The sequence below is a fragment of the Telmatherina bonti genome (assembly GCF_933228915.1).
Source record: "Telmatherina bonti genome assembly, chromosome: 1".
In the NCBI taxonomy this organism is placed as follows: domain Eukaryota; kingdom Metazoa; phylum Chordata; class Actinopteri; order Atheriniformes; family Telmatherinidae; genus Telmatherina; species Telmatherina bonti.
In genome coordinates, this window is record NC_136619.1 from 6,894,884 (window position 1) to 6,920,161 (window position 25,278).

At 40.6% G+C, this 25,278-nt stretch overlaps 1 protein-coding gene across 1 annotated transcript in view; it reads right to left on the bottom strand.

Annotated features, from left to right (window-relative positions):
* Window positions 1-25,278, bottom strand: part of LOC306755142 (neural-cadherin) — a gene marked incomplete at both ends in the record, with an annotated part of 401,965 nt that overhangs the window by 200,910 nt on the left and 175,777 nt on the right. Inside the window, one exon of the mRNA XM_079239421.1 lies at window positions 16,001-16,143. Coding sequence (XP_079095547.1) covers window positions 16,001-16,143 — 143 coding nt within the window. The remainder of the gene's footprint in view (window positions 1-16,000; window positions 16,144-25,278) is intronic.

A 25,278-nucleotide genomic window follows, 5' to 3' on the forward strand; every position in this document is an offset into this window, starting at 1 on the left:
TGACAGTTTTTCTGGTTCTTGGTGATGTAACATGAAAAAGTTGAGCGATATGTTGAATTTAGCATTTGAGTATTAAAATGAAGCCTGGATAGAACTCAGGAAATGTATGTATACTAAAGGAAACACGTCCACGCATCTCGTTCTGAAACTAAGGCAGCTACCAAGGCTGAGCTTCGAGGACAAACACTCATACACATTCATTTTCTATAAACACCCATCCTCTGTATTTCTAAACCCTCTTAATCCATTCAGGGTCACAGGAGGGCTGGAGCCTCTCACAGCCGCGACCAGGCTGGAGGAAAGGTGCTCCTGGGGCAGACCGCCAGAGAAGCATGAGGCCAACGAACAAAAGGAAACATATGAGAAGCTGAGAGGAAAGGACAAAAAGGGCACCTCTCCCATTAAAACCAGTATACAGAACAAATAGCACCCCCCCCCCCCCCCCAAGATAAACCATCTCGGTTTTTACTTTGTTCGTATTCATCCTGAGATTCTGTTTAACATGATGACACTGAGGAAATCTGGCATCAAGTCAGTCACTCCAGCAAAAGGGAGTCTCCGTTTTTACACTTTATTTAGTTTATTCAGATTCAGAAAAACCACTTCATGATGTGTAAATATCATCGTTACTGCAACTGGATCATTTATCCTTCTGACAAAATACACAAAGTTTGTATAATGTCCGAATAAAACAACATAAAGTTTATGGAATTAAACTTTTTCTGAACTTTTTCACTGCAGATGTACACCTGTTCAGTGTTTTAAGTATTGATAGCATGACGTGTTCTCTAACATGGTGATTTAGCACAAAAAACAGACATAAGAAGGAAGAAGTGACAACTAAACATGTTCATGTTCAGTCACAACTTGCATTTAAAACGTCTTCGTCGTCATTTCTTCACATGACATCAGACCTAAACCCATCTCGTTTAAGATGAAGCATGATGACACAGTGTAGCGTCAGCATGACAACACCGGTCTGCACGCTTCGTGTGGACGGTGAATGGGTGTGAGGATTTGATGCAGTACGTCAGTGTTCCTCATTGCGCGGCGAGTAAGTGAGCCGACGCTTGACTTGCGGCTCGTGAAGCAGCCGCTGGCTTTCTGAAAATGCATCTAAACAAGTCATAATGATCCTCAACTTTGCTGTCCTAACGGCCCTAACTGACCCTGTCAGAGTTGCCAGGTTTGACTGATTTCAGCTGCACCGAATGCCGCCTAAGAGCTGCTCCGTCGGTAGCTCCGTATATATAATGAAAAAGAAACGCCCACATTCTGGCGGTATTATTGTATTTTCACCATATACTGTTGTATAAGAATGCCGTTACTCCATGCAATATTTAGGATAACAATTTCTTACTAAAAAGCTGAATGTTACTGATTTGGCAACGTAGCAGGATACATAGCGTGGCCTTTTTTTTTTAAAGTGGCTCTCCTCTTGTCTTAGTATATTGATGCGTCTCTTGTTGACTAAACAGTGAGGATCACTGTGATACGTTCGTGTACACGTTTATATTCTATGAACTAACCTGCATGAACACAGTCCTGATAAGCTGGGCTTGTATATGTTGTGGCACTGTGAGCTAAAAGGTTGCTGGTTTGATGATTAATGCATTGTGTTTTATTTGAGACACCATGAATTGCTTTGAACTGCTCATGTCCGGATGCTGTTAACTGCAGCTGCACAAATAAATGTAAATTTCAACCTTGTCAGTGAATTTCACCTGCAAGTTTATATAAAATCCCAAACTTTTCAGTGGGGAGAGAAAACAGCAGCGGTCTTACAGAATGAACAACGTTAGATGTAGAGAAAAACTAAAAACAGTTCAACAAAACAATGAATATTTCCCACTGAGATAAAACCTCTTTACAAATGCCAGCAGTAGTTTGCCTTTGGTTTGCATTATGCAGACTGGAAATTCCACCTGCTCTGGTGGGAGAGAGCGATGATCCTCTTGGAAACTGGAAACATTAACTCATGAAGTGAAGTCAACATGCTAACATAACGAAAACCAAGTTAAACAGTTCAGGAAATCCCTGTAATCCGTGTGGGAATGCTTTCCTTAGCTTCTCGTGGTCGACGGCTTCCTGGTTTTCAGCTTAAAGCTCTGAAACATTCACATTCACAGTCATTAATTATGACTACACAGCATAAAAAAGCTGAATTGATTGGTATTCTCTTTTAGTCCTGTCATTATAGCGTTCCATTTCATGCGCTCTCTTTCTCTTAGCGAGTCTTTCAGTCTGGTGTAGGCGTCTCATCTCCATCCCACTCGCTGTTTTGAATGACTCCCCCCACTCGGTTTGCTTCTTATCATTTGGTGCTCTGTTTACTTTGTCTCTGTGTTGGCGTGAAAGTGTGTGTGTGGGCTAAAAGTGTGGAAACACTTATTACATCCTCCTTATCTTCAGAGGCAGGGGCAGATGCTATTGGTGTCATGTGCTCATTAGATTGCTGTTTCACACGAGACCTTGAAATTGCATTCATATGTGCATTTATCATAGACGTGCATGTATGTGGACTATTCATCCCTCTATCTCTGCTTCCCAGACCAAAGGCGGCTGATGGGACAGATTAGAGTCAGAAGATGCATGAATATTATTTTTTCTGTCCTGTTTTTGTTTATATCTGCGTGTGCGTGTGTGTGTGTGTGTGTGTGTGTGTGTGTGTGTGATCACAGCAGCTGTACCTGCTTGAAACATATGGATTAAAGTCAAAAGAGGTGGTAAGATGAACAACAGAGGAGCATGTCTGCTGAAGTTAAAGCTTATGATGATGGCAGTTGCGCAGTACGTTCCTTCTGTTTGTCTGTCTGTGTGTTATTGCACAAGAGATGGAGGGCTGCCATGGAGGGGGTGTCTGCCGCGAGGTGTTTGTCAAGAAATGCTGGTTCCATGGCTTTACTGCTTACGGGTTAGCATGTGTGTGTGTGTGTGTGTGTGTGTGTCCAAAAAATGAAAGCAAGTCAACATAATTCCATCAGGAGTCATACGTGTTTGCATGTTTGTGCTCATACAGGGGTAAGAGATAAAAACAGCGAGCTGAAAGGGATGGCCAGGTCCTTGTTTTCCAGCTGCGAAGGCTTTGTCTGAAGAAAGATACTAACCTACATTGAAATGCATAAAAAACAGCCAAGTGCTGCGTTCGCAGGCAGTATAATCACACTTACTGAAAGAATAGACCGCAGCTATTCAGCAAATGCTTCTGCAGAGTAACAAGAAAGTTAAGCAGTGATTTGTTGTCTTTCAGGCCAGACTACAGGCGGCCCACTGTTAGCAGATAATGGAGAATATTGTGTAAAAGCTTGTATCTACTAATTATTTTGCTTCAAAGGCTAATTTTTTCTTCACGGGAACAGAACGTTCTCCATGTCAGGGAGGTTCAGAGTCTGTGGTTTAGGGCAAACCAGCAACATGCATGTAGCTTCACTGTTTTTTGGTTTTGTTGGTTGTTTGTCTTGCAAACAAGCCAGTTTTGACCCAGTTTTTTTTAGAAAATCCTGCACAGAGAACATTACTAACATGCACTGTTGGCTCAGAATGGAAAACCCAAATGCTTTTAACTCCCTGTTTAACAGCTCTGAGGGGGATTCACTGTTGAATCTTTTGGGCATTCAGTTGACACAAGATCAAACACAAAACAAGACAGTACCTTAGTTTTGTGTGTTATTTCCAAGCCCAAGCCAGTACACAAACATCTCCAGAGACCCAAGTTCAACTTTCAGCACAACTTGGTCTATTTCTCTTCTCTGTGGCTGTTAGTGGGTCAGCTAATGTACCAACCTGGAAAAGCCCCTGTGGTACATAATGGAAGAATAAAGTCGGAAAGTTTGAAAGTTGAGGCTTGAACAGAAGTTTGAAGCAAATGCTCTGACCCCCAGGTCACAGACTTCTGAACATCCACTCGACAGGAAATCCATTTAAAAGCATTTAACATAACAAAAATCCTTGTCTGGCTGCTGAATTCAATCGGTTGGATATGCAACTTTAACGGACATGTAGGACACGCCGCTGCTTATCTGACTTACATGTACTCAGCTGTTTATCAGAAAAACAAAAGGAAAAGAAAAACTGTGGATTGCATGAGAAATGTGCACGCAGCAGAGTCGCTGTTAAGCTAACTACGCCGGGATTTTATCCGATGAGCCTTACACACACGTGTAAAAAATATCCACAAAAAGAAGTCATGTTAGATAATAAAAATCAGGCTTTGAATGAGAAAAGTAGAATGAGAGGAATAGTTAAAGGCTGACGTTTACATGACAGTCGTTAGTGCTGGCCTGCTAACACACTTTTACTCTTCAAGCTCTGCTGGTTTTGCGAGTGTGTGTGTGTGTGTGTCCTTCAATGCATTGACTACCACACAAACGTGGTTCTTTCTGCTCACAGATTCATGCAGACTTTCAGTTATGAGGAATTATTTCATTCTAGCATTGCTGAAATTGAAATTAAATTTAATTATTGCCTCAGCTGGACGTATTCAAGCCAAACTTCTCACCTTTCTACATGAATACGTTTATTTAAAAAAAAAAAAAAAAAGAGGAAATTGGAAAAAAAAAATACAGAGAGAAAAAATTCAATTTGCTTGGACTTGAGGATGAAAGTAGCTCACATAGTTATTGTTGAATTTCTCATTATCTAAACCCAAAGAGGACATTGTGCAGCGTAGGCTGGGCTGATGGGGTTGCATCGGAGGATGTGGTTTCATAACATATTTTACAAACAGATGTTTTAGAAATAATAATAAAATAAAGAAGCCACATAAAGATCAGCCATTGATTGGTTAAAATTTGTCCAAAAAGGATAAAAATAAAAAAGACAGCAGCTTAAATTAAATTAGTTTCAACACTACAGTTTATAATTTATATTACAGAGGATGTCATGAAATTATCCACAGCTATGGTTTCCTGCCAGCAGGAGAAAATTTTCAATGATCTGTTTCAATTTTTAAGCAACTCATTCAGTTGTTTCAAAGGTGTTTGAGTTTGGACCACAGTGATTCCTCCCACCATACCGCTTCACCATACCACTGTGGTTATTATTAACACAGATTTGGTTTGATTTATTCTTAGCTTGGCGATACGTGCAGAGATCATGACTAAATGGCCTTCACCTCTACGCTGAGCGGGGGGGCACCAACTTCCTGCCTCTGATCTGAAGCATGCAGAGGGAAATCTGAGTTTGTCATAAATATAAGAATGTTTAACAACCATTGAGACAAACATGAAAATTAGGCATTAAAATCATGAGAAAATGAACTGTGTTCTCTTCTCTGAGTTGCTGCGGTGTGTTCGCTGACTGACAGATCTCAGACCAGCTATACTGACGATGCAAACAGAATCATGTTTAACTAAATGAAACTTGTTAGATGTTTAGACTTCATCACCTTCTAACTGTGAACGAAGCTGACATGTTAAGTAACTGGGATGACACTCATCTTCTTTCATTTCATTGGTGCAAAGAGTGATATTTACGCAGCGATATTAAACTGTGGCAGCAGTCTGTTAGTTTGAGCCGTTTCTGGTGAAAATTTGTAAAACCAAGTAAAAGACAAAGTGTCTGTTGGGAGACATTTTCAATGATCAATTTAAATTTACTTTACCGAGAGCTAAAAAAAGATATTTGACCTAGAAGTATCTCCTTTGCAGGAGTGCAGTCTTGGAATAATGCTAACTCAGAAATAAAATCACGCAGTTCTTTAGCGGTTTTCAAAAAAGGTATTGCATAATTTCTTGATTGATAAATATGGCTACAAATGAAACTGTAATTGTAAATGGAAGTTGTGACAGAATTTTCTTTTATACTTGTTAAACTCTGTTTAATTACTTATAATGGTAAAATGTTCAATGTAATATAGGTAGGTGTTAATAAGCTTTGCTTCTGCCTGCATTTTCAGCCACAGTTTTGTTCTCCATTTTGTTAATGTGTAAATGTAATATGTGAAAAACTAAACTAAACTAAACTAAACTAAGCTAAACTAAACTAAACTAAACTAAACTAAACTAAACTTTTTCAGCTTCCATCACCATGGTGATGGATAAGAGCCACTGGGTGCAGGGTACTGCTACATATATGTAGCAGCGATAACTTTTCACAAGTTGAATGTTAGACATTTAACTAAAATAAATATGTCCACATACTGTCTCTTTAATGTAGTATGACATCATCAATTCATAACCAACAGCCTGCTGGACACATGGCATGGTTAACCAGTCCGAGGATGATGCAATCTACTGCGTCAATCCACAGGACCTGATTCTGCTACCTTACACACCAACAAATATTGCCCCCCGAAAGTGAAATTCTTGGAAAGGCCAATCAGGGCCAAGATATTTAAAACCTCCAGTCGCCGTGTTGCCAGTTGACAGAAAAGCCAAAGTTTTTTGGCTTCCTGCATCAGATTGTGCTCATCTTGGCTCAGAATATGTGCCAACATCCTCCTTGTTGGCAAGACAACTGGAGATGGGAGATCTACATAAGGAACTTGTGTTCTGGTTGAATTTCTCTATATTTTTTTAAAGAAATGGTTCTAGGTGGAGATGATTGATTAGGAGAATTAAGGAAGAAACTCCACATGCTGATCAGACCAGTACTCAAAGCAGCATTATTGAACGCTGACATATTTTCTTACATAGTCCCCTTTATTTGACAGCTAATTCTGTATCCATGTTGCATCTGGTCTCTTCCCTGAGCTTTCTCCAGCCAGTAAAAGTCAGTTTGATGTTGACCTGTCTTATCTCTTGGTCTGGCTCGGCCCCTCCTCTTCTTACTTTTCCATTCATTGCCTTGTGTCTCTTGCTGAAGCAGCCATGATGTGCATTTAAAATGACCAGTGTGTCAATATCCAGTTGCTAGCTTGGATAAATAGATATGTTGCGGTAAACCGATGCAGCATCCAATGAAAAAAAAAACAAAACAAAAAAACAAAACAAAACTTAAGCACAGTTTCTCACACTGGAAAATGCTAAAAAGGCAAAAACAGCTCCAGGAATATAAACAAGACCTCAAACCAGCCACTGCTTTGTTTTTGGGGTATTTTTTTATTATTGATTGTGGGTATTACTTTTAAGCTGGAATCATAGGAAACTTTCCATAGTACAGAATCCTGTAAATCAGGGGGGTCCAGCTCCACTCATCGAAGGCCACAATCCTGCAGGTTTTCCATGTATACCTGCTCCGACGCACCTGTCTAAAACTAATTAGTCATTGTGCAGAACTTACTGACTGTTGGATCCACCCAGTGGAAGCCAGGTGTGTTGTAGCAGGTATACATGGAAAACCCGCAGGACAGCGGCCCTCGAGGACCGACTTTGGACACCCTTGCTTTAAACTATTTCTGGATCTGGGTGGAAATCTGGATCTCCTCCAAAATTCAATCACTTTTTTTCTGATTCCATTCCAGAGATGGAAACTGTTCAGTTTAATTCAATAATTTGGTTAAATTAAGCAACACAGATGTCTGCATGTTAATGTTTAAAATGCTTTTAACATACAAGCATGTTGTCTACAATGTGCTTTCACACGAACAGGTGAATTTTAAATAATCTTTTCAACTGGAAGTCGTGCTGCTGGAGCGAGTCACCTTTAAACGCAACGACAGAAAAAGAAAGATACGGAGCAGGTATAGTGTTAAAAATGGATTTAGATTACTGTAATTGTTTGGACTCTTAGTTAAAAAAAAATCTTAAACTTGAATTAAAGCTGAACTAACAGTGAAACCACTTGCCCACTTTTTTCTCTGCCTCCACCCACACTCCTCCAACTGGGCTGTGGAGTGCACTCATGCCTAATAAATAGAGACACAAGGCCAGATAAATGTGACCAGTTCAGTAAAGGCTGCTGGCAGAAACAGGGAGAGGCTATGGCCTGCTCACAATGTTGCATATACAGGGAAAACCGAAGGCGCCCTGTAGTCTGATCTCTGCTTTACTCGGCTTCTCGTAGGCATAAACATCTAATAGGGCCTAAAAGCCTTGGACGAGAGCAACACATGCTGGGTAAGTGGTTGAAAATGGGACATGGAAAAGGTTTCAGGACATTCCAAGACCAAAGCATTCACCACATGTCTGTTCTTATATATGAGCCATGTATCCTCTAAGTGGAGTTTTAGGCTAGGTGTTTGTGGCTCTGTCAGCCTTTATATAGATCTGCACACACATGCAAGCTGGCTCTGTAGGTGTACGTCTACGTCCATGCCGTCTGTGAATGTGTCATCTATAAATCTGAGCCAAATTCTATGTAAATATCAGACTTTTTTTTATTTGCATTAATGTGGCATATTTAGCATAATTTATCATATAATGCATTTGACTTCTGTAGACATACAGTGGATTAAAAAAAAAAAACAAAAAGCCAAAGAAAACGGCTATTTATTTGACAGTATGTTCGTGTTTATGTAAGGGTGGGGGTTTGGGGGGGTGTTGCAGCTAACAAGGCCAACACATATCATCACTTATTGGAGGATGGAGAGGATGTTTCCTCGGGGATCAGTGGGCAGCCGTCACTTCATATGAAGGCACCCAGGAGGGAGGAAGCAAAAAAGATGAAGATGGGTGAGAGACAGACTGGGATTGGGGGGGGGGGGGTGTAATGACAAGGACAAATGAATAACTTTCTCCTTTCAACATCAACCTTAAAAAATCTTGAAAAAATGGATGAAACAGGCATGGAGACATGATGACACGATTTCTGCTCGGGGGGCGGGGGGGGTGGGGGGGGGGGGGCACGGAGATCATAATGAGGGCAAAACAATGGTTACATAATGCTGAGATCAGAAACGGGTCAGAATATCAGACCCAACGGCATTTCAGGAAGAAAAGCTCGACAACATAAATAAAACAAGACAGTGACCTCCGCTTCCACGGTAACGGTTAGCTCAGAGTCTCCGTGAAAAACAAGCTCCCCCCACGGTTTTCACCTCCCAGGAATACCGGTTTCCAAATTGTTCAGAACTAAGCCCAGAAATAAAAGTGTGTTTAGCGGCAGCAGTGTTTTTTGGTAGCTGTCAGTAAATACTTCCAACAGAGTGTGCATTTCTGTATTTATGGGTTTTAATAGGAATGGCGTGATCATCGCATCGACTGGCCAGCTCAGATTCTAATGGGGGCCTTAAATCTCAGGAACACCCACTGTATTCTGGGGTGAGTTACAGGCAAATTACCGTGGAGAGGGGAGCCAGGAAGACTGCTCCTGCCAGAAGGGAAGAAAACAATCACTTGAATGATTGTCGGGCGTTTAGAATGAGTATGGAGACGGGGAGCCAGCAACAAAAGGGGAGAAGAGGCAATAAACGATTTTCATCAGTAGCGGAGACAGAATGAGATGGGCTGGAGAGGCCGGGCGGAAACCGATGTGCTCGCCTTCCATTATAAGAATCATAAAATACTTTTAATGACCAAATATGGGGCTGTTTGAAACAAGATATTGGATCATATTACAAGTATTATGGTGTCACACATTGGCTAACTGCAGAGCCTCTGTGTGCTTTTGCGTTTGTGTGTCTCTCATTGGTTGTCACTTGATCAAGTGTATACGTGCTTCTACAATAGATGTGTGCGCACCGTAATAAAATAACACAATCCCCGCCGTACCATTGTAGCGTTCAGTACTGTATGTGTTGCATGGAAATTAGACATGACAGTCTGAATGTCTAGCAGCGCTGTCCCTCGTCTTCTCTGTCAAACAAGAAGTGGAGCTCCAGATTCTGATCATAACATCGCAGCAGAAGCAGATTCTCTGTGCCTGCATCAGTGGTGGTGAGTGAGTGGGCGGGGGTGGGGGGGTGCAGACAATACGCCATCTTCAGCTGAGCAGTTTGCACAAAACAAGTTCTGAAAATGCCTCCTAAATAACAGCAAATGTGAAGGTTTCCTGACACTCGGAGCCATGTACTGACCCGTGGGGTGTGTATTAAGGGAGGGCCTGATGTTAAGTGCATGTGCATAAAAGCAAACTAAGTGAAGGATGTGCTGTTGGTAGATCTACTACTATATGAGATTAAAATTGGCCGTTTATTGATGCAAAGCAAAGAAAGCGAACTGGCCTCAAAACAAACATGGTTCAGCTGAATCTCTATCAAGGTATTTTTAGTGTGTGGAAACATCTTAGCAACCAGTTTATCACCTGTTCAGCTGCTTAACTTGCTCAAGTTGAATCTGAGCATCAGAAGGAGAAAGAAAAAGGATTTAAGTGACTCTGAACAAGCCATGTTGCTGGTCTGACTGGGTACGGTTACATGATGTTTTTCAATTTGGAATTAAATCATTTCGAATAAACAATACTCTCCTACAAGTTTAGAAGGAAATAATGATGGAAAGATGTCATTAGTTAATTCTGCTTCAGAGTGGCGGGTTGGGAAGGGTTCTGATTGGACAGAGAGAAGGCGTGGCGTACTCACGTTTACTGGAAATAAAGTTTGCTTCCTGCTTTTCGTCTTTTGGGTCGTAACATGAAAAACTACATAATAAGTGCCAGTTTTTCAGCTATTTTAATATGTAATTTTTGACACAAGCATACTACTTCCCTTTTTTCAGCAGCTGAGAAGAAAGACAGACTACCAAAGATGGTAATTACCAGAGTGGGATTAAGGTTTACATGACAGAGGAATTAATCAGTTTGGATTAAAAAAAACAAATAAACCAGCCACGTCAGAGTTAAATTGTGAATTGACATTTTCAATCCAAATTAAGTTCGGAAAAATGACTTTTCATCCATGCAGATTTAATTCTATCTGAATTAAAGGATTTTAAAGAGGATTTAAAACTCTCATGTAAAAGTGTCCAGTGTTTCTGAAACTGCTGATGAATGGGCAGACTGATTAGAAACTGGAAATATAATAATTCCAGCCAAGGCGTTCAGAATCCCAGCACTTTAATGTTAATTAATTAATTTAGTTTAAATAACATCACGTGGTGATATATTTTAATTTATGCATCATCGCGACATTCTCAGACCACTGCGCTGGTCGGAGGGACGACATCACTGTTTCAGTTAACATATACAATATTTAAACATGTATAAAATATATAAAAACAGAATCTGTCGCCTACGGCGTGTCTGTACAGTGTGACTGTTTCACCCGGACTGATGACCGACGTTCCCAACAGCAGCGGCTGTTAAATGTACAGAGTTCTAACCTGTGTATCAGTCAGCAGTGACGAGGCATGGCGAGGTGTCGGCTGCTAACGCACGCTAACCGTCTTGTAATCCATCCCTCATCTGTCTCTCCTGCACACACGCAGAGTCAAAGCACATGTTTTAGGCAGCGTGTGACGGCAGGCGGAGCCTCTGTTCCCGCAGCAAACTTTTATTCCGGATTACACAGACGCATTTTTAACAGACGTGTCGTCCACCAAGACATCGACTAGTTCTTACTGTGGACATGTTTACAAGTCAGCCCTTCTTTCTACGTGAATTCTTCTTTTAAATCTTTTAAAATGCAGAAATTTGCGACCGGTTGAGAATTGTTTCTCCACACATTGAGCGCGTGCACAAACAAAATATGATACTTTTAAAACATTTTAAACGTATCATATTCTAAGAGGCCCTGCGATGGACTGGCGAGCTGTCCAGGGTGTACCCTGCCTGTCGCCCAAAGCCAGCTGGGAGAGGCTCCAGCTTCCCCGCGACCCTGAATTGGATTAAGCGGTTCAGAAAATGAAATGAAATATTTTAAGAGATTTTCCTCATGCATTATGTAGAAACAACACATACAACAGCTTCACAAATATACATTTATAGATTTACTTTGGTTGAGTTTCTAGTATTTGTTTTACAAATTATAATAATGAAAAAAAAAAAAATTGAGTACTCGATTACTCGAAGAAATAATCGACAGAGTACCCGATTACAAAAGTGCTCGGTAGTTGCAGCTCTAAATCTGAAGCTACAATTCACACAGACTCACAGAATCTGGACAACAGAATGCAGAAAAAACTGGTCTGAATTTCAGCTCATTCAGACGGATCATGAAAACATGGATCCATCCTTGGATCAGCCGTTCAGGATTTTCCTGGTGTCACAGTGTGGAGGATCTTCACTTAGCCCACTTTGAACCCGTCATAGCAGCATGACCTGGTTTAACCAGCCCAGAGGAACGTTTCCAACATCTTGTTGAATGAATGTAACATTCAAAATACATTAATGAATAAATTGCACTGGTGTAAAAAAATCACTTGCGTCAGAACTAATGTACAAAACCCAGCTGTGAAACAATAATCCTGCATTTAATCTTACAAAATCTAGTGTGAAATCTAATTTACAACTACACTGAGATGATTGCAACCTGCAAACTTTTACAGTAAGAGTACCTCTATGTGAAGGAAAGTGCTATAAATTTTTACTTTAATCCACTATTTCATCAAATCAAATTTTATTTATGTATAACTTTTCACATGAAGGAGCAAATTAAATAATTTCTAAAATCTATTTAACATTATTTAAAGAGCTTTTACATACCCAAACACATAAACACATCTAATCATTATCTTTCATGTGCACATATAGCTTAAGCTCTCAAAAAGCCCCCCATTCCACTTTACATAAACAAACTCCAGTCTATAATATCAGGCTAGATAAACAGGCAGCTGGGATAAACCAATAAGCTGCTCCTCAACAGCAGCTTTTAGCAGATAGAATATTTCCTGTAAATCTCAATTCAAATATTATTGTAATAAAATCAAATATCTATAATGAAGATGGATTAAAATTTCAGACGTTATTAAGCCAGCAGGATGGACATTAAAGCTGTGTGAAGTTGCCTTCCTTCTCTCACAGAAGGAACAATATCTGATGGTGAAAGTCAGCCAGCAGGTCCGTTTCCCTGCTGGAACCGGGAAAAAAGCAGGATTTCAGTCTCAGATCTCCCATAACGTGGGGGAGGATGAGGTGTTTTTAGAGAATGAATAAAGCTAAAGGCCTTAAAATTGTTAAAGCTGGTGAGGAACGGACTTTGAAAATAAGATATAAAATAAAACCAAACGGCTGTGTTAAAGCAAGAGTAATGTATGATTCCCAGTTTTCAGAGTTTACAACAGAAAGCATTTTTATTTTATTGAATATTTTTGTTGTCATTCTGATTTATTAGACGTTAATGTCCTCACCATGTCAAAGGTCAAAAGGAGTGACTAAATATCTTGTTAGTCAGTAAAAAAAAACAAACAAAAAGTCACCAGAAGGGTCTGAAACCGAAGCTGGGATGCCTGTAAGTTACCTGCTTCTTCCCAGCTTACGCTGTCGCACATGCAGTGAAAAATGAGGTGCACCGCTCCAAGTTTACGTGAACAAAGATGCATGTGATATTTGGAGCCCTGCTTTGCCACCAAGAAATAAGGAAGTCCTGAAAGGAAAAGGGGATCAAACCTGATGCTGGTAAAGCGTACCAACAGCTGTGCTGGTGAGTTTATGAAACCAATATTTTGCCCTTCAACATGCAGAAATCAACTAAGGCAAAGATATTTATTATTTTCATTAGTACACTGAGAGGGATTATGTCTCATTTCCCACCTCTGAAGGATGAACACAAGTATAACGGAGTAAAGAATAAAGAAAAAACTGTGTAGGTTCTGAGAGTAAATGAAAAAAATGCAAAGCTCAGCTGTTTTCTCTGGCATAAATGGCATCTTCTCACATAAATGTTAAGGCTCCATTTGCTGCTGAAGTAACCCGTTCTGAGGAATTACAGTTCAAGAAGTCAATTTATTCCACTGATGATTACCTGTCATAAGGTCAGGGTACCAAAATACTGTGCTAATGTGGCGCCGGCTCCTAAATAATTGATGAAATGGGACTGCATGTGGGAGTGTCGTTTAAGTGCACAAGATGATGAGTGAAAGTTTGCTTCAAATCAGACTTTGCAGACCATAAAGCAAGCATCCGAGCATTCACGACCCCTTGTAAACATCACACATGGACAGACAACAGACAGTTGATGGTCATGGTGGCAAGCTAGCTAAAAGCAGGAAACGACAGGAGACAAAGCACGGATTTACCCCAGAAATTACAAAGGTTTTTAATGACTTGTTCTAAATACAGAAACAGCATTGACCAGTAACTCATCGGCTGCTAAAGACATCTCTTGATGTCTTTTTCTGTTTATGGAAAGCTGTTTTGGCCAGGCGTTATTCAAAACACCTCCAAAAATGCGCACCGGCACACACCCAACATGTTAACCTCGCAAAATGCTCCAAAACAAAAGGGGCTTTCTGCTACAACAAGGTCTGGAAACCCATGAGATAAAATCCAATTTGCTTGGTTGTAGGATGTTAATCAGACATTAAAGGGGTGCTATTATGGTATTTTAAGTTTTCTGAGCTTTCTACAGTGTTACAGTGTTGAATCCTCATCAGACATGTGAATGACACCGTTTTTTATCACCTAAACGCATGGTCGAGTTTGAGTTTGAGTTCCAGCACGCTCTCTGTTCGGTTTCCATGGCAATGAAAAACGCGTCGTTTTAGAGAGTTTTTTCTACTTGGAAATCCTTGTGACGTCCCGGGGGATAAGGTTTGCTGATTGGTTACCTTCTACTGGTTAACAAGGGCATGTACAAATACATCAGGCGGGTGGAAAACGTGGGATAAAGTTATTTCCAACGATGGCTGGTGAGTTTACCAAAGAGAGACATCCTGCTGCATTCGTTGCTGTGGGTTGCTGTTTTCCACTTCGTTTTCAGGCTCTGATTCAGGTTCCAACATGTAGGGCTGTATGCTATGTGTTCACATTGTATTTTGTTTTTTTTATTGAGTTCATATGAGCCTAATCCTTCTGTTTATGAGATGTTACAATGACGGTGAAAGCAGGTGCGGTGCGCGCTCCCGATGTAGTGCAGTGGCGGGAGGCGGGGCTTAATGCGGAAGAGTCTCAATCCACTCGTTTTGCCCGCAGGCTGATCTGACAGCCTACGGAGAGGGTCGGTCTGAAGTAAATAAAGCCATTTGTGACAATAACTCCATCAATCCCAGCCCTTCTGGTCTCAGAAATAAAAATAAATTAGCCTGAAATGCACATAATAGTTCCACTTTAATATGAATATTTGCACCAAACATCACTGCAACCCAAGGAACTTTTTCCTGAAACCAATCTCAACCAGATGCAATAATATAAAGAAAGGTTGCAGTCGTCTGACGGGGGAGCAGTTAAGTTAAATGTGTCTTAGTGGGACTGATGGTGAATGTCATTGCTGCTGAATGGAGGGAACTGTGCCTTGAAGATTGGAGTTATTGAACTTATAAAAGTCATCATAATACCCTATTATGTGATATGCAGATTCAGGGGACTTGCATGGTACAAAGGGGTCAGACAACTATGAAATTGCCAATATAATGAACAACAGACACACAGGAACACACAGTGCATCATTAACCCAGCGCCCTATTTCATTGCTTCTGGCACTGCTGCTCCTGCCTCAGAGGAAGTTGAGATGTGAGACTATAAACCACAGAGGGTAGTCTATGACAAAGAAAACGAGGGGATGATCTCCACACTGTGGCTGATACTCTATCATCTCCATTACATGACTGTCAGGATTTAAATGTACTTAACCAAATAAATGTATCATATATGATACATACAGTTTCTGAGACATTTCTTATCACTTTATGGTATAAACTTTGCTCCAAACCCAGTCATGCACTGTATGATACTAGTTTCCTGACCTCTGGCAAAAACCACAAAGCAGATTACACTACAACAATTATGAACTGTCACATGGTAATACATGGAATACAATACAAAAACATAAAAACATATAAATATGAATTTAATACTTTTTTTTTTCTCCAGATTTTGTTACAAGTCCAAATAAAGATTTCAGATTTTAAAAATTGTTTTTTTTTTTCTGGCCAGCTTTTCTCAGGTAGGTCTCTAAAAGGTTAAAGCTTTGTGACAAACAGCAGGGCATTTCTACATGACATGTGTAAGACAGATGTAAAGGAAGAAAACCTTTAAACAAATGATTGTGAACCAAAATTTCAACACACAGAACAAAAGACAGCTGTTTTACCTTTCTGGTTGTCAATCACAAAGTTTCCCTCCTCATTTCCGGTGGTGATCTTATATGTGATGCCATCACCATCAGGGTCCTTCGCGAGCACCGTGGCAACAAGAGTGTTTGGACCTGCATCTTCTGAGACGAAGGTGCGATATCTGATAAACACAAACAAAAAACTCCGTCAACACCTCATGGACTTGGACTGAGCAGGACTCATCATGTGACTGTGGCAGTAAACGGTGATCTTTCTGTGTGGGGTTTGTCACGTATGTGTGGGAAGCAGCTTTGGATTGACTATTTTGGCAGAATGTAATGAAATAAAAAGGAATGACTTTGTCCTCCTGGTGACTAAAATGCATTGCTGCAGCAACAAGGTGGTAAACGTCATTCAAGGAATCCCCATCACAGAGCTCAGCAAAAACACACAAACAAAAACATATAAAGAAAACATCTGATCCTCAAAATAACCACGTCACGCCTTTAACTGTGAAACACCTGCAGTCCTACAAGTTTCTCAGTGACAGTGAGAACATCTGGACGATAGAAGGAGCACAAAGAAGCTTTTATTTCCTGAGATAATAATAAAAAACAAGGGAAAAGAAAATAACACACAAACTACATACCAAACTAACTAAATCACTTGTCCTGTTCGAAAAAGCCAAGCAGTGTTTTATCTTTGCATCCTCGTGTAAAACTTTGAACTGCAGCTTTGAACTTCTCTGACCTTGCATGTACATCTCAGACTGAGTCAATGTACTTCAAAGCAAAACTTTTCTTGAAAGGCTGCACTCTCCACTTTGTTGAGATTAAGTTGATACAGTACATTTTTGGGGCTTATTTCAGCTGCCTTTTGTTAAAAGAAAAAACTGAAAAAAAAAAAGGCTGATGTCATCAAACCTTAGATTAAAGCCTCTATGGACTTCAATGTGATGAGTGCCTTGTCATTAGGGAAAAACATTTTAACTTGATCTTGGAAGCAATACTTTCTGACTAATACAGTTATCATAGCAGCCGATGGAAAATAATGAGGTAGGCAACTGATTGTATTCTGTTTAAAACAATATCCCACACCTGCCCTAAGAGTCTCTGACACGTAAACCATCACTGAGGGTCACTCTAAACAAAGCAGCAGCTTCTCAGACCAAAACCAAAATATCGAGATCAGAAGCAAAAACTAGCTTAGTGTCTTCAGCAGTTCACGGCAAAGCGAGAGAAATGTTGACTCTTACCCAACCCTTTCTGAAAGACTTTACCAAAGCTTCTAGATTATTCCACAGAGGAAAATAAAAGGACACATTTTCTCAAGAACTTTTCTAATTATAAATATTTGATATCTGGAATAATTTAAACAAATTCAAGTATCTGTACGTAAACATGATTTCTGCATTAGACAGGAGTTAAAAGGTGACTAATTCTATTTTACATAAATCTAAACTTTGATGGGGATCTACTAAAGGTCTACTAAAACGTGCAACCTCACTGCACACACACACAAAAAGGTACAAACTGATTTACAAACAGTGCGCACTGACAGTTGCATCTTTCATAGGTGCAAAATAGTGCGTCTTCTTCCAGTTAGTACGTCTGCAGCAATGAATATGCAATATGGGGCATTTAGACACTATTTTGCGTGTTAGGAAGAGAAAATTACAAATATATTCACTTAGCACCCGCAATGTGACCTATCAGGCCTGAGAGCAATGTTGCTGATAAAAACGGTATCTACATTTAACATGTTTCAGATGTTTCTGTATGTGTAATTGCACACATGGCTGCAGTTACTGTCACAAGAAGGAGACATCGAAACAAAGCATGGAGATGCAGAGAATGTGAAAATGAGCCTATCCCAGCAATCATTGGGCAAGAGGCAGGTACACCCTGGACAGGAGCATTTTTTTACCCTCATGGGAATATTTTTGGAATGAAGCAGGAAATAAAGCCTATGGCTTATCAAGCATTTTGAAGCTGTTGGAGGAACTCAGGATGGATGTGGAGAGATGTCACACATACCTGTAAATGACAGATATTGCGGGCCACAGCTGCCGTGTGTTGTAATTTCTCTTTTGTTCACCTCCTAATGTCTGTATATTGTATTTTTACTTCATCCTCTGTTCACATTGTTTTACCAGCAGCATAAATTCACACACAAGGTTTATTTGTATAGCAGTCAGATTTATTCACTGTAGGTCATGTTTTCTCTCCAAACTCACCATGCTGTAAGTCACAAAAACGCTCATTTAAACACGTTTGCACCTGCCGCTTGGGATCTTACTAGATCTAGTCCTTGGTCTTTTAAATGTTTTTCATTGATTTTTCTGGTTATGATTTTAAGATTAAGTCTTAAAATCACAAGGGTTGTACATATACGGTGTGCAAAAGTGACTGTGTCTCTAATATTTGAACATTATACCAGACTTTCTATGATTCAGACTAGCTAGCTAGCTAGCTGTTCTGCCTTTGTCATGGAAATGATCCTTGGATGTTAGAATTTCAGCAGCCTACTTAAAGTGCAGGGCAACAATGAGGAAAGAAAAATTATATTTATGAAGCATGAAACTAAAATGGATTATCCCTGCAGATCTGGCAACGCGGCAGCGTGGCAATAAACTTCAGCATTGCTTATTTCAAGCAGTTTTATGCTTGATGGAGGCAAAAAGTCAAGTTAAACGTTTCCTACTGTGGTCATTACCGTCAACGTACCAGAGTTACTCACCGTAAACTGGTTCTATGACGAGTCAACATGAAACTGTGATGGCTTCAGGCCAGTGCACCCACTCAGACAACCAAAGTCCCAGGAGTAATTCCGGTCCCTGGACGCTCAGCAGACTGATTCAGTGTAGAACCATGATGATAAAGAGCTTAGGGTCACTGCAAACATGTGCCTCATTTTTTGCTGGGTACTTTAAAAACCATTTACTGGGGATAGCTGAGATTAACGATACGCTGCTGCGACTACCAGCTGAGTCTTTTGCTTCCCTGTTGACATGCTCATGTTGTGCAACTGAATGTCTGCCGAATTCTGAGAAGGAAGGCATCTATGAGCAGGTTTTTGGTACAGTTTCATAATATTTTCATCCACAGCTGGAAGGCATCTGGAATCTCTACTATGTTTACTATACGTTGGTGATTTCACATCTGCTCCTGTTGTAGATGGAGATAATCTGAGACCCTGTAAGAAGTGGGCTTCAGAAGACATGCACAGTGTCTCAAAGCTTTTACTGACCTGATGGTGGTTTTAATTTAATCCATCAGACTGGTGGACTCATCACCATACTACCTGCTCCCTCATTTCCAGCCAGATGCAGCTCAAAGATGAGAGGAGTGAGAAGGAGTTGTCACGTATGTCTCAGGGCCTGCCTGCATGAGAGCTGCATACAAAATACATGTATGACTGACAGCCTGAGTTAAAAATACACCTGTCCATCACTCTGGTACGGAGAACATAAAGGGACAGTAAAGAGGAATAAAAAAATTTAAAAAAAAAAAAAAAGGAGAGAGAATCTGCTGAGAAACGTGTGAAAGGGAATGTTGTGTATTTAAATGGTCGTCTCCTGTCCTGACATGCAATCAGTTTCCGGCACACTTTGTGTTCATCCGTTGAGACCCGTGGAGTTGGCCAGATGTTTGTAATTGTTCAGGAATAAAAAAAGAGGATCTGATCAGGGCTAAACAGATCACATAACTTTAGAAATCTTTTTAGGTGTCAAAATAAAAACAACAAATACTTTAAAAAAATCTTATTTAAGAAATCAAAAGGGTGAGGTATCTTCCAAACATCGCTGGCAAATGCATCTCTCATGTGTGTAAGAACATTTCATGCCCACCAGATACATAAGAAACTGATTTTTTTTTTTTTCTTTTGTTAGTGTCCCGCTATGGCCAGAGCATCAAACTAGCCTTAAACAGTCACAGAGCTGCAGGTTTTAGTTATTTCCCTGCTTCAACGCACATAGTTCAGCCGTTACATAACCGAAAGGTCTCTAGAGCAATCGTCTTGGAAAAGTACTGTGACTGATTTGGCTTTAATTAACATAAACTAAATGAGTATTTACTTTTCAGCCTTTTGCAGGCCACCTACTGCTGCAGTGTGTCCTCATCATGCCTGCAGAGAACCGGAGGTCCATCCTGGAGGCTAATGACTCAGGTCGGGTGTGAAAATGAATCCCACAGTTTAATTATTCTTTTTACTTTTATTTATCCAGATAATGCAAAAACAGAGAAATTAGTGAAATAAGGATGTACATGGCAGTGTAAGCAATCACTGATATACATACTGACGGCGTATTTAACTCTTTGGTACATGTCAGAGTTCAAGGTCCTTTATGGTCGAACAGGCTGAAGATGCACTAGAAGTTTATCAGTCATCATCTTTAAGCTGAATTAGATTGAAAAATGGAAATATGAAGCCTATAAAAGCACATCTGCTCTGGGCATACCTCCCAACAACACAAGCAGAGGTTACAGCAACCCAACAAGCCGTACTGGTCAGGAACAATCTGATCAAATCCATTTCATTTGGTTCATATGTAACACAAGCAGTTTCATTTCTATTCCCAGGTTAACACAGTAAAGCAACGCTGCTGTTATTCAGCTGAATGTCTGGTTTACTGTTTGAAAGAAGTCAGTGAATAGCGCTGGACAGACTATATGTGGTTCACAAAGGAGGGAAAAGGGGAGAAATAACAGCACGTTGAGTTTTTCTGTTAGGCAAAAGCATGACCACCACGTCAAATATGCTCCTAGAATTCTTTTAATTTAAAGACAAAACAGAGTGGTCTTGTAAGAAAATGTTATTTCTTACAAGTGTCTCTGTTAAAAGCTTTAGAAAATGTAACTAATGGTAAGGAACGAGTAAAAACAGCTTTCAGGGAGTTTAGACTGGATAGTGGACCAATATAAAAAGCAAATATCTGATTACAGGATGCAGTGGGGATAAAAAGCAGATGAGTTTGACTCAGTGTTGCTCCCTTTACTGTGTACATAATGTTGGTGTAAATGACTGTACCTGGAAAACGACGTAAAGAGCTCCAGGAAGGGTTGCACTCTTTGGTCTTGTTCAGACCGAGACCTCACTCAGCTTTGAGAACTGAGCCATTAGTATTAATCATTGCAAATGTCTGCATCAACATTCAAAACAAAGCTAATTCAAGCTTCTAAGAGCAGAAAAAATTAGAACCTTTTCACACATTCTCGCCCAAAGGCAGCAAGAGATTCCTGAAAGTTTGGAGGCAGATTGTTCTTCGTTGGCTACATTCTAGTAGAGACTAGTCATGACTTGCTCCTGGCGGGGGTGTTCTCTCCTCTGGGTTTTCGTTGGGCTGAACAGGCTTGCTGGAGGCTCTGGGCAGAGTCTGGAGTGCTGAGGGAACACACTTGCAGCTCATCTGGCATTGGCTATTTCAGGACCTGCTGGAGCTCCAGATTATCTCATAATATCTGTGGTAAATCTGACTTCTTTTCAGATTATTGTGCGCTCCAAGTCATTGTCGGTTTACTCCCTTCCATGACATGCCTCACCTTGCCTCTCCTGGATCCAGTATTACCTCTCAGCCCCTAAAAGATCCACGTCCAGCCGATTCACCAGCCTGCTGTCTAACCTGCCTGCTTGGCCTGCCATCTTGGTCTTCCTCACCACGCTCAGAATTGTGAACGACGCTCTCCATCCTATTAACCACCTCCGGACGCAGTAAGACATATTTCCCAACTCATTTCCTCACTCTATAACTTCATTCACTGATCTTCTTCTCCTCCGAGTGAGACTCTTACTGGACAGAACTACCATTCATAAAACCATCCAAGCTCCAGCAATATATTATTATTCATTCCACCTCTCTGGGTCCCACCTAGTGTGGCAGTTTCCCCCGCCGTGACAAGACTGACATGTATCATGTGTTTGCTTTTATGTAATGGAAACTCTGTGGGAATGAAAATGCAGTGCTCTGTTTGTCTACAAGCACCAGAACTACGGGATGTCCACACAGGAAATGTAGAAATATAAGGAATCATATATTTACTTTATAATAAAAGGACAGTTCACTTCAGTCTCCATCCTATCAAGCCCCAACTCAGCTGATAGCAAACATCTTGTAGATTTATCAAGTCAAACTGTTTAAACACTTGTCATTACGCAGTAATTTTGCTGTTTGCTGATAATATGTGAAACAGCTGTCATCTGACAGCGTGGAAGAATTTAAGATCCGTCTTTTTCTCTCTCAAAGCTTTCAGATTAACAGACAAGGGATGAAAGTCTGTTAAAGACAGATGGTTTAATCCGAGTCATGTAGCTGTGGAGAAATTCCTCTCAACCTCACAACCTGAACTGTTAGCTGCCTTCCAGAACGTTCCATTGTGCTTCTTCAGCATGTGTGCATCTCTACTTTGGCTTTAGCCGACAGTGTGATCGACCCCAGCTCAGCTTAGTTCTCCCATGTTTTCTCCGGTGTCTTCAATGCAAATGTTAAAACAGCATCCGGCATCTCAGCAAAGCAGATCGTACGAGAAGGTTAACGTCACCAGAACAGAAGGGAACTTCTCCAGTAAAAAGCCCAGAATACCTAAAGAAGCTGTTGAAAGAGAGGGGGACTTATTGATGACTATCTAAAACTTTTAAACAACAGAACAAATCGTGAGCTCAGTTCAGCTGCGGTTTAAACACTGCAGGACGTTGCATATGCAGGAGTGTATGAGTCGTTCTGTTAGACCGTGCAGATCGGTGCCATTAGTGCCAGAACCTGGTGAAATACGCCAACCTCGCTGCTGCAGAAGTGTGTGTTTATGTGGATTCTTTAGCTTTCGAAGTGGTGATAAACGGCGCGTTGATGCAGAAACTGCAGCTTATTAAACCTTCCCACCGGCTTTTAGTCCGGCTTTACCCTGACTGAAAGCTGGAGTTTACCGCGACCATAAAAGCTACTGAAACCACGTAAACTTACATTTCTACTACACAGTATAAATACATTTTACTGCATGTCTAGTGTCTCTGTGGTTATATGTGTTTTTATTGGACAGCAGAGGTTAGAATTATGTTTTCAACAAGTCATTTCCACGATGCAGGAATTCAGCGTTAGATGGTGGAAATTCTTCCTCAATGTTCCTTTAAGGTACTACAAGGTAAATGAACCTGAGTTGTTCTTCTAAATCACCGCTACTTCACACAAACTTAATCCACAGTGTTCACTAACAAGTTCAGGAAGTAACTTTGGTTCTGTCAGCAGGTGCTTGGCCCCCTGACCTCCACAGTCTGGAGCTGGCTCTTCAGAAAATTCACCCAGAGTTTGTCTGGCCAGGAAGTTACTGATCTCGTCTCATGGCTGCAGATCAACAACTTTGCATTTTAATCCCTGAAGCGTAAATCTGAGCCTATTTACAGCCCCTCCAACATCTGTCGTGCCATCTTTCAGATGTACTTTCCACAAACTGAATCCCGCCCTCCGTCGTTTCTGCATTTCTCTGCATTTGACCACACAAACAGGCAGGGAAGGTTTCGTTGCATGATGAAGTTGCAAACTGGCTGTCTGTAACAGCCTGATGACATGACGGTGGTACAACGCAGATGTAATTAACTGACCTGTAGTCAGATATGATGACTAAAGATTGTAGGATAATTGTTACCTAAAGCCTTTTATTTTCACACTAACAAAAATACCAGAGGAAAATCTTTCTCTCTGTTTTTCTGTTTGTTTTGGACGAGAATTAACAGAATAAATGTAATTTAGCAAATGGTTGGTAAAAAGAAGTTAATAATAATGGAACAACAGTAAAATGGTAGAAATGTGAAACAACAGTGTTTTAACACACACTTAGTTTTGGTTTTACACACCCAAACCAGTTGGGAGAGATGCTCAGTCAGCTGTATTTTCACATGTTTTTAAAGAAATTCATCAGATTCACTGTAAATTTACTTTTACCAGATGGTAGAGCAGGACCTTAAAGGGTTAAATTTGTGTCCTTGAAACTCATGATGTCCGTCTGTCTCTTTCCAGCACTACAGAGATCATCCAGGCAGTAAAAAGCAACGACAGCTGGATAAGGCTATGTGAACCATGTTGTGCTAACTACAGGACGTAAAACTATCAGGAAACCGGAGCATTCATGTTTATCTGACATATTAGGTTGATGGCGTGTTTTCCACCATGCAGGATCAGTTACATCCAACCCGAAGCCTGAACTTTAAAGCTGCTTCAACACGTCTCAGCTTTCTTTAAGTGATCTGGCTTAACTTACCCAACAACACAGGTCTCGCTAAGGACACTGCAGGTTAATAGCTCAGACAATGAAAGGCTGTTTGACTCTTATCTATGTGTTTTATATCTGTGCATGACATATTAGGTTATATTGTCATCCGAGTAGAATTCCTGCAAAGTAAAAAGCAACACAGCTGCTGCAGGAGAGCTGAAAAAATAATGGAAAAATTAAATTACTTCCTCACACGTTGGTCCTCACCATGTGAATAAGTAGATCAATGTAACTGCCACGTTATTAAAGCTCAAGCAGATCGGAAGATTTATGTCTGTGTTCTCGCTCTCAGACTGCAGGTTTACTGGTGGTTCCCAGAGTCTCACAGAGTACTATGGGAGGAAGGGCCTTTAGCTATCAGGCTCCTCTCTTATGGAACCAGCTCCCACCGTGGGTTCGGGAGGCAGACTCCCTCCACACCTTTAAGATGGAGCTGAAAACCTTCCTTTTTCATGATTCTTATAGTTAGGATATGAGCATCTCCTGAGTTGGAGTCTGCATGTTCGGGACCCAACTGTCCAGGTTCTGCTCTTTGCTCTTATAGTTATGGGTAGTCTAGCCAACCTTTACTTATGTAGCAATGGGGATGTTACCTGATGCACTGAGAAGTACCTCGCTCCATTTCTCTAATATATTAATGCATAAATATATGCCAATATCGCCGTATGTAACTAATTTCTCCTTTTTCCGCAGGTCTTCCTGAAAAAGTGCAGTTGTACATGTTGATCTGTCTTTCCTGTCGTCTCCATCCCAACCAGTCGAGGCAGATGGCTGCCCTCCCTGAGCCGGTTCTGCCGGAGGGTTTCTTCCTGTTAAAGGGGAGTTTTTTCCTTCCCACTGTCGCCTCGTGCAGCTCAGGATGGAGGATTGGATCCAAGTCATGACTCGATGCAATCAGTTGGTTTCTATTATAGGATATGTATGAATTGGCTTGAAATGATGTGTATGTAAAGTGTCCTGTGACAACATTGTTACGAAGTGGCACTGTACAAATAATAAAGTTGAAGTTTATTAAATTAATGTGTTGCAGATTGTGTCTTTGCAGCATCTGAAAG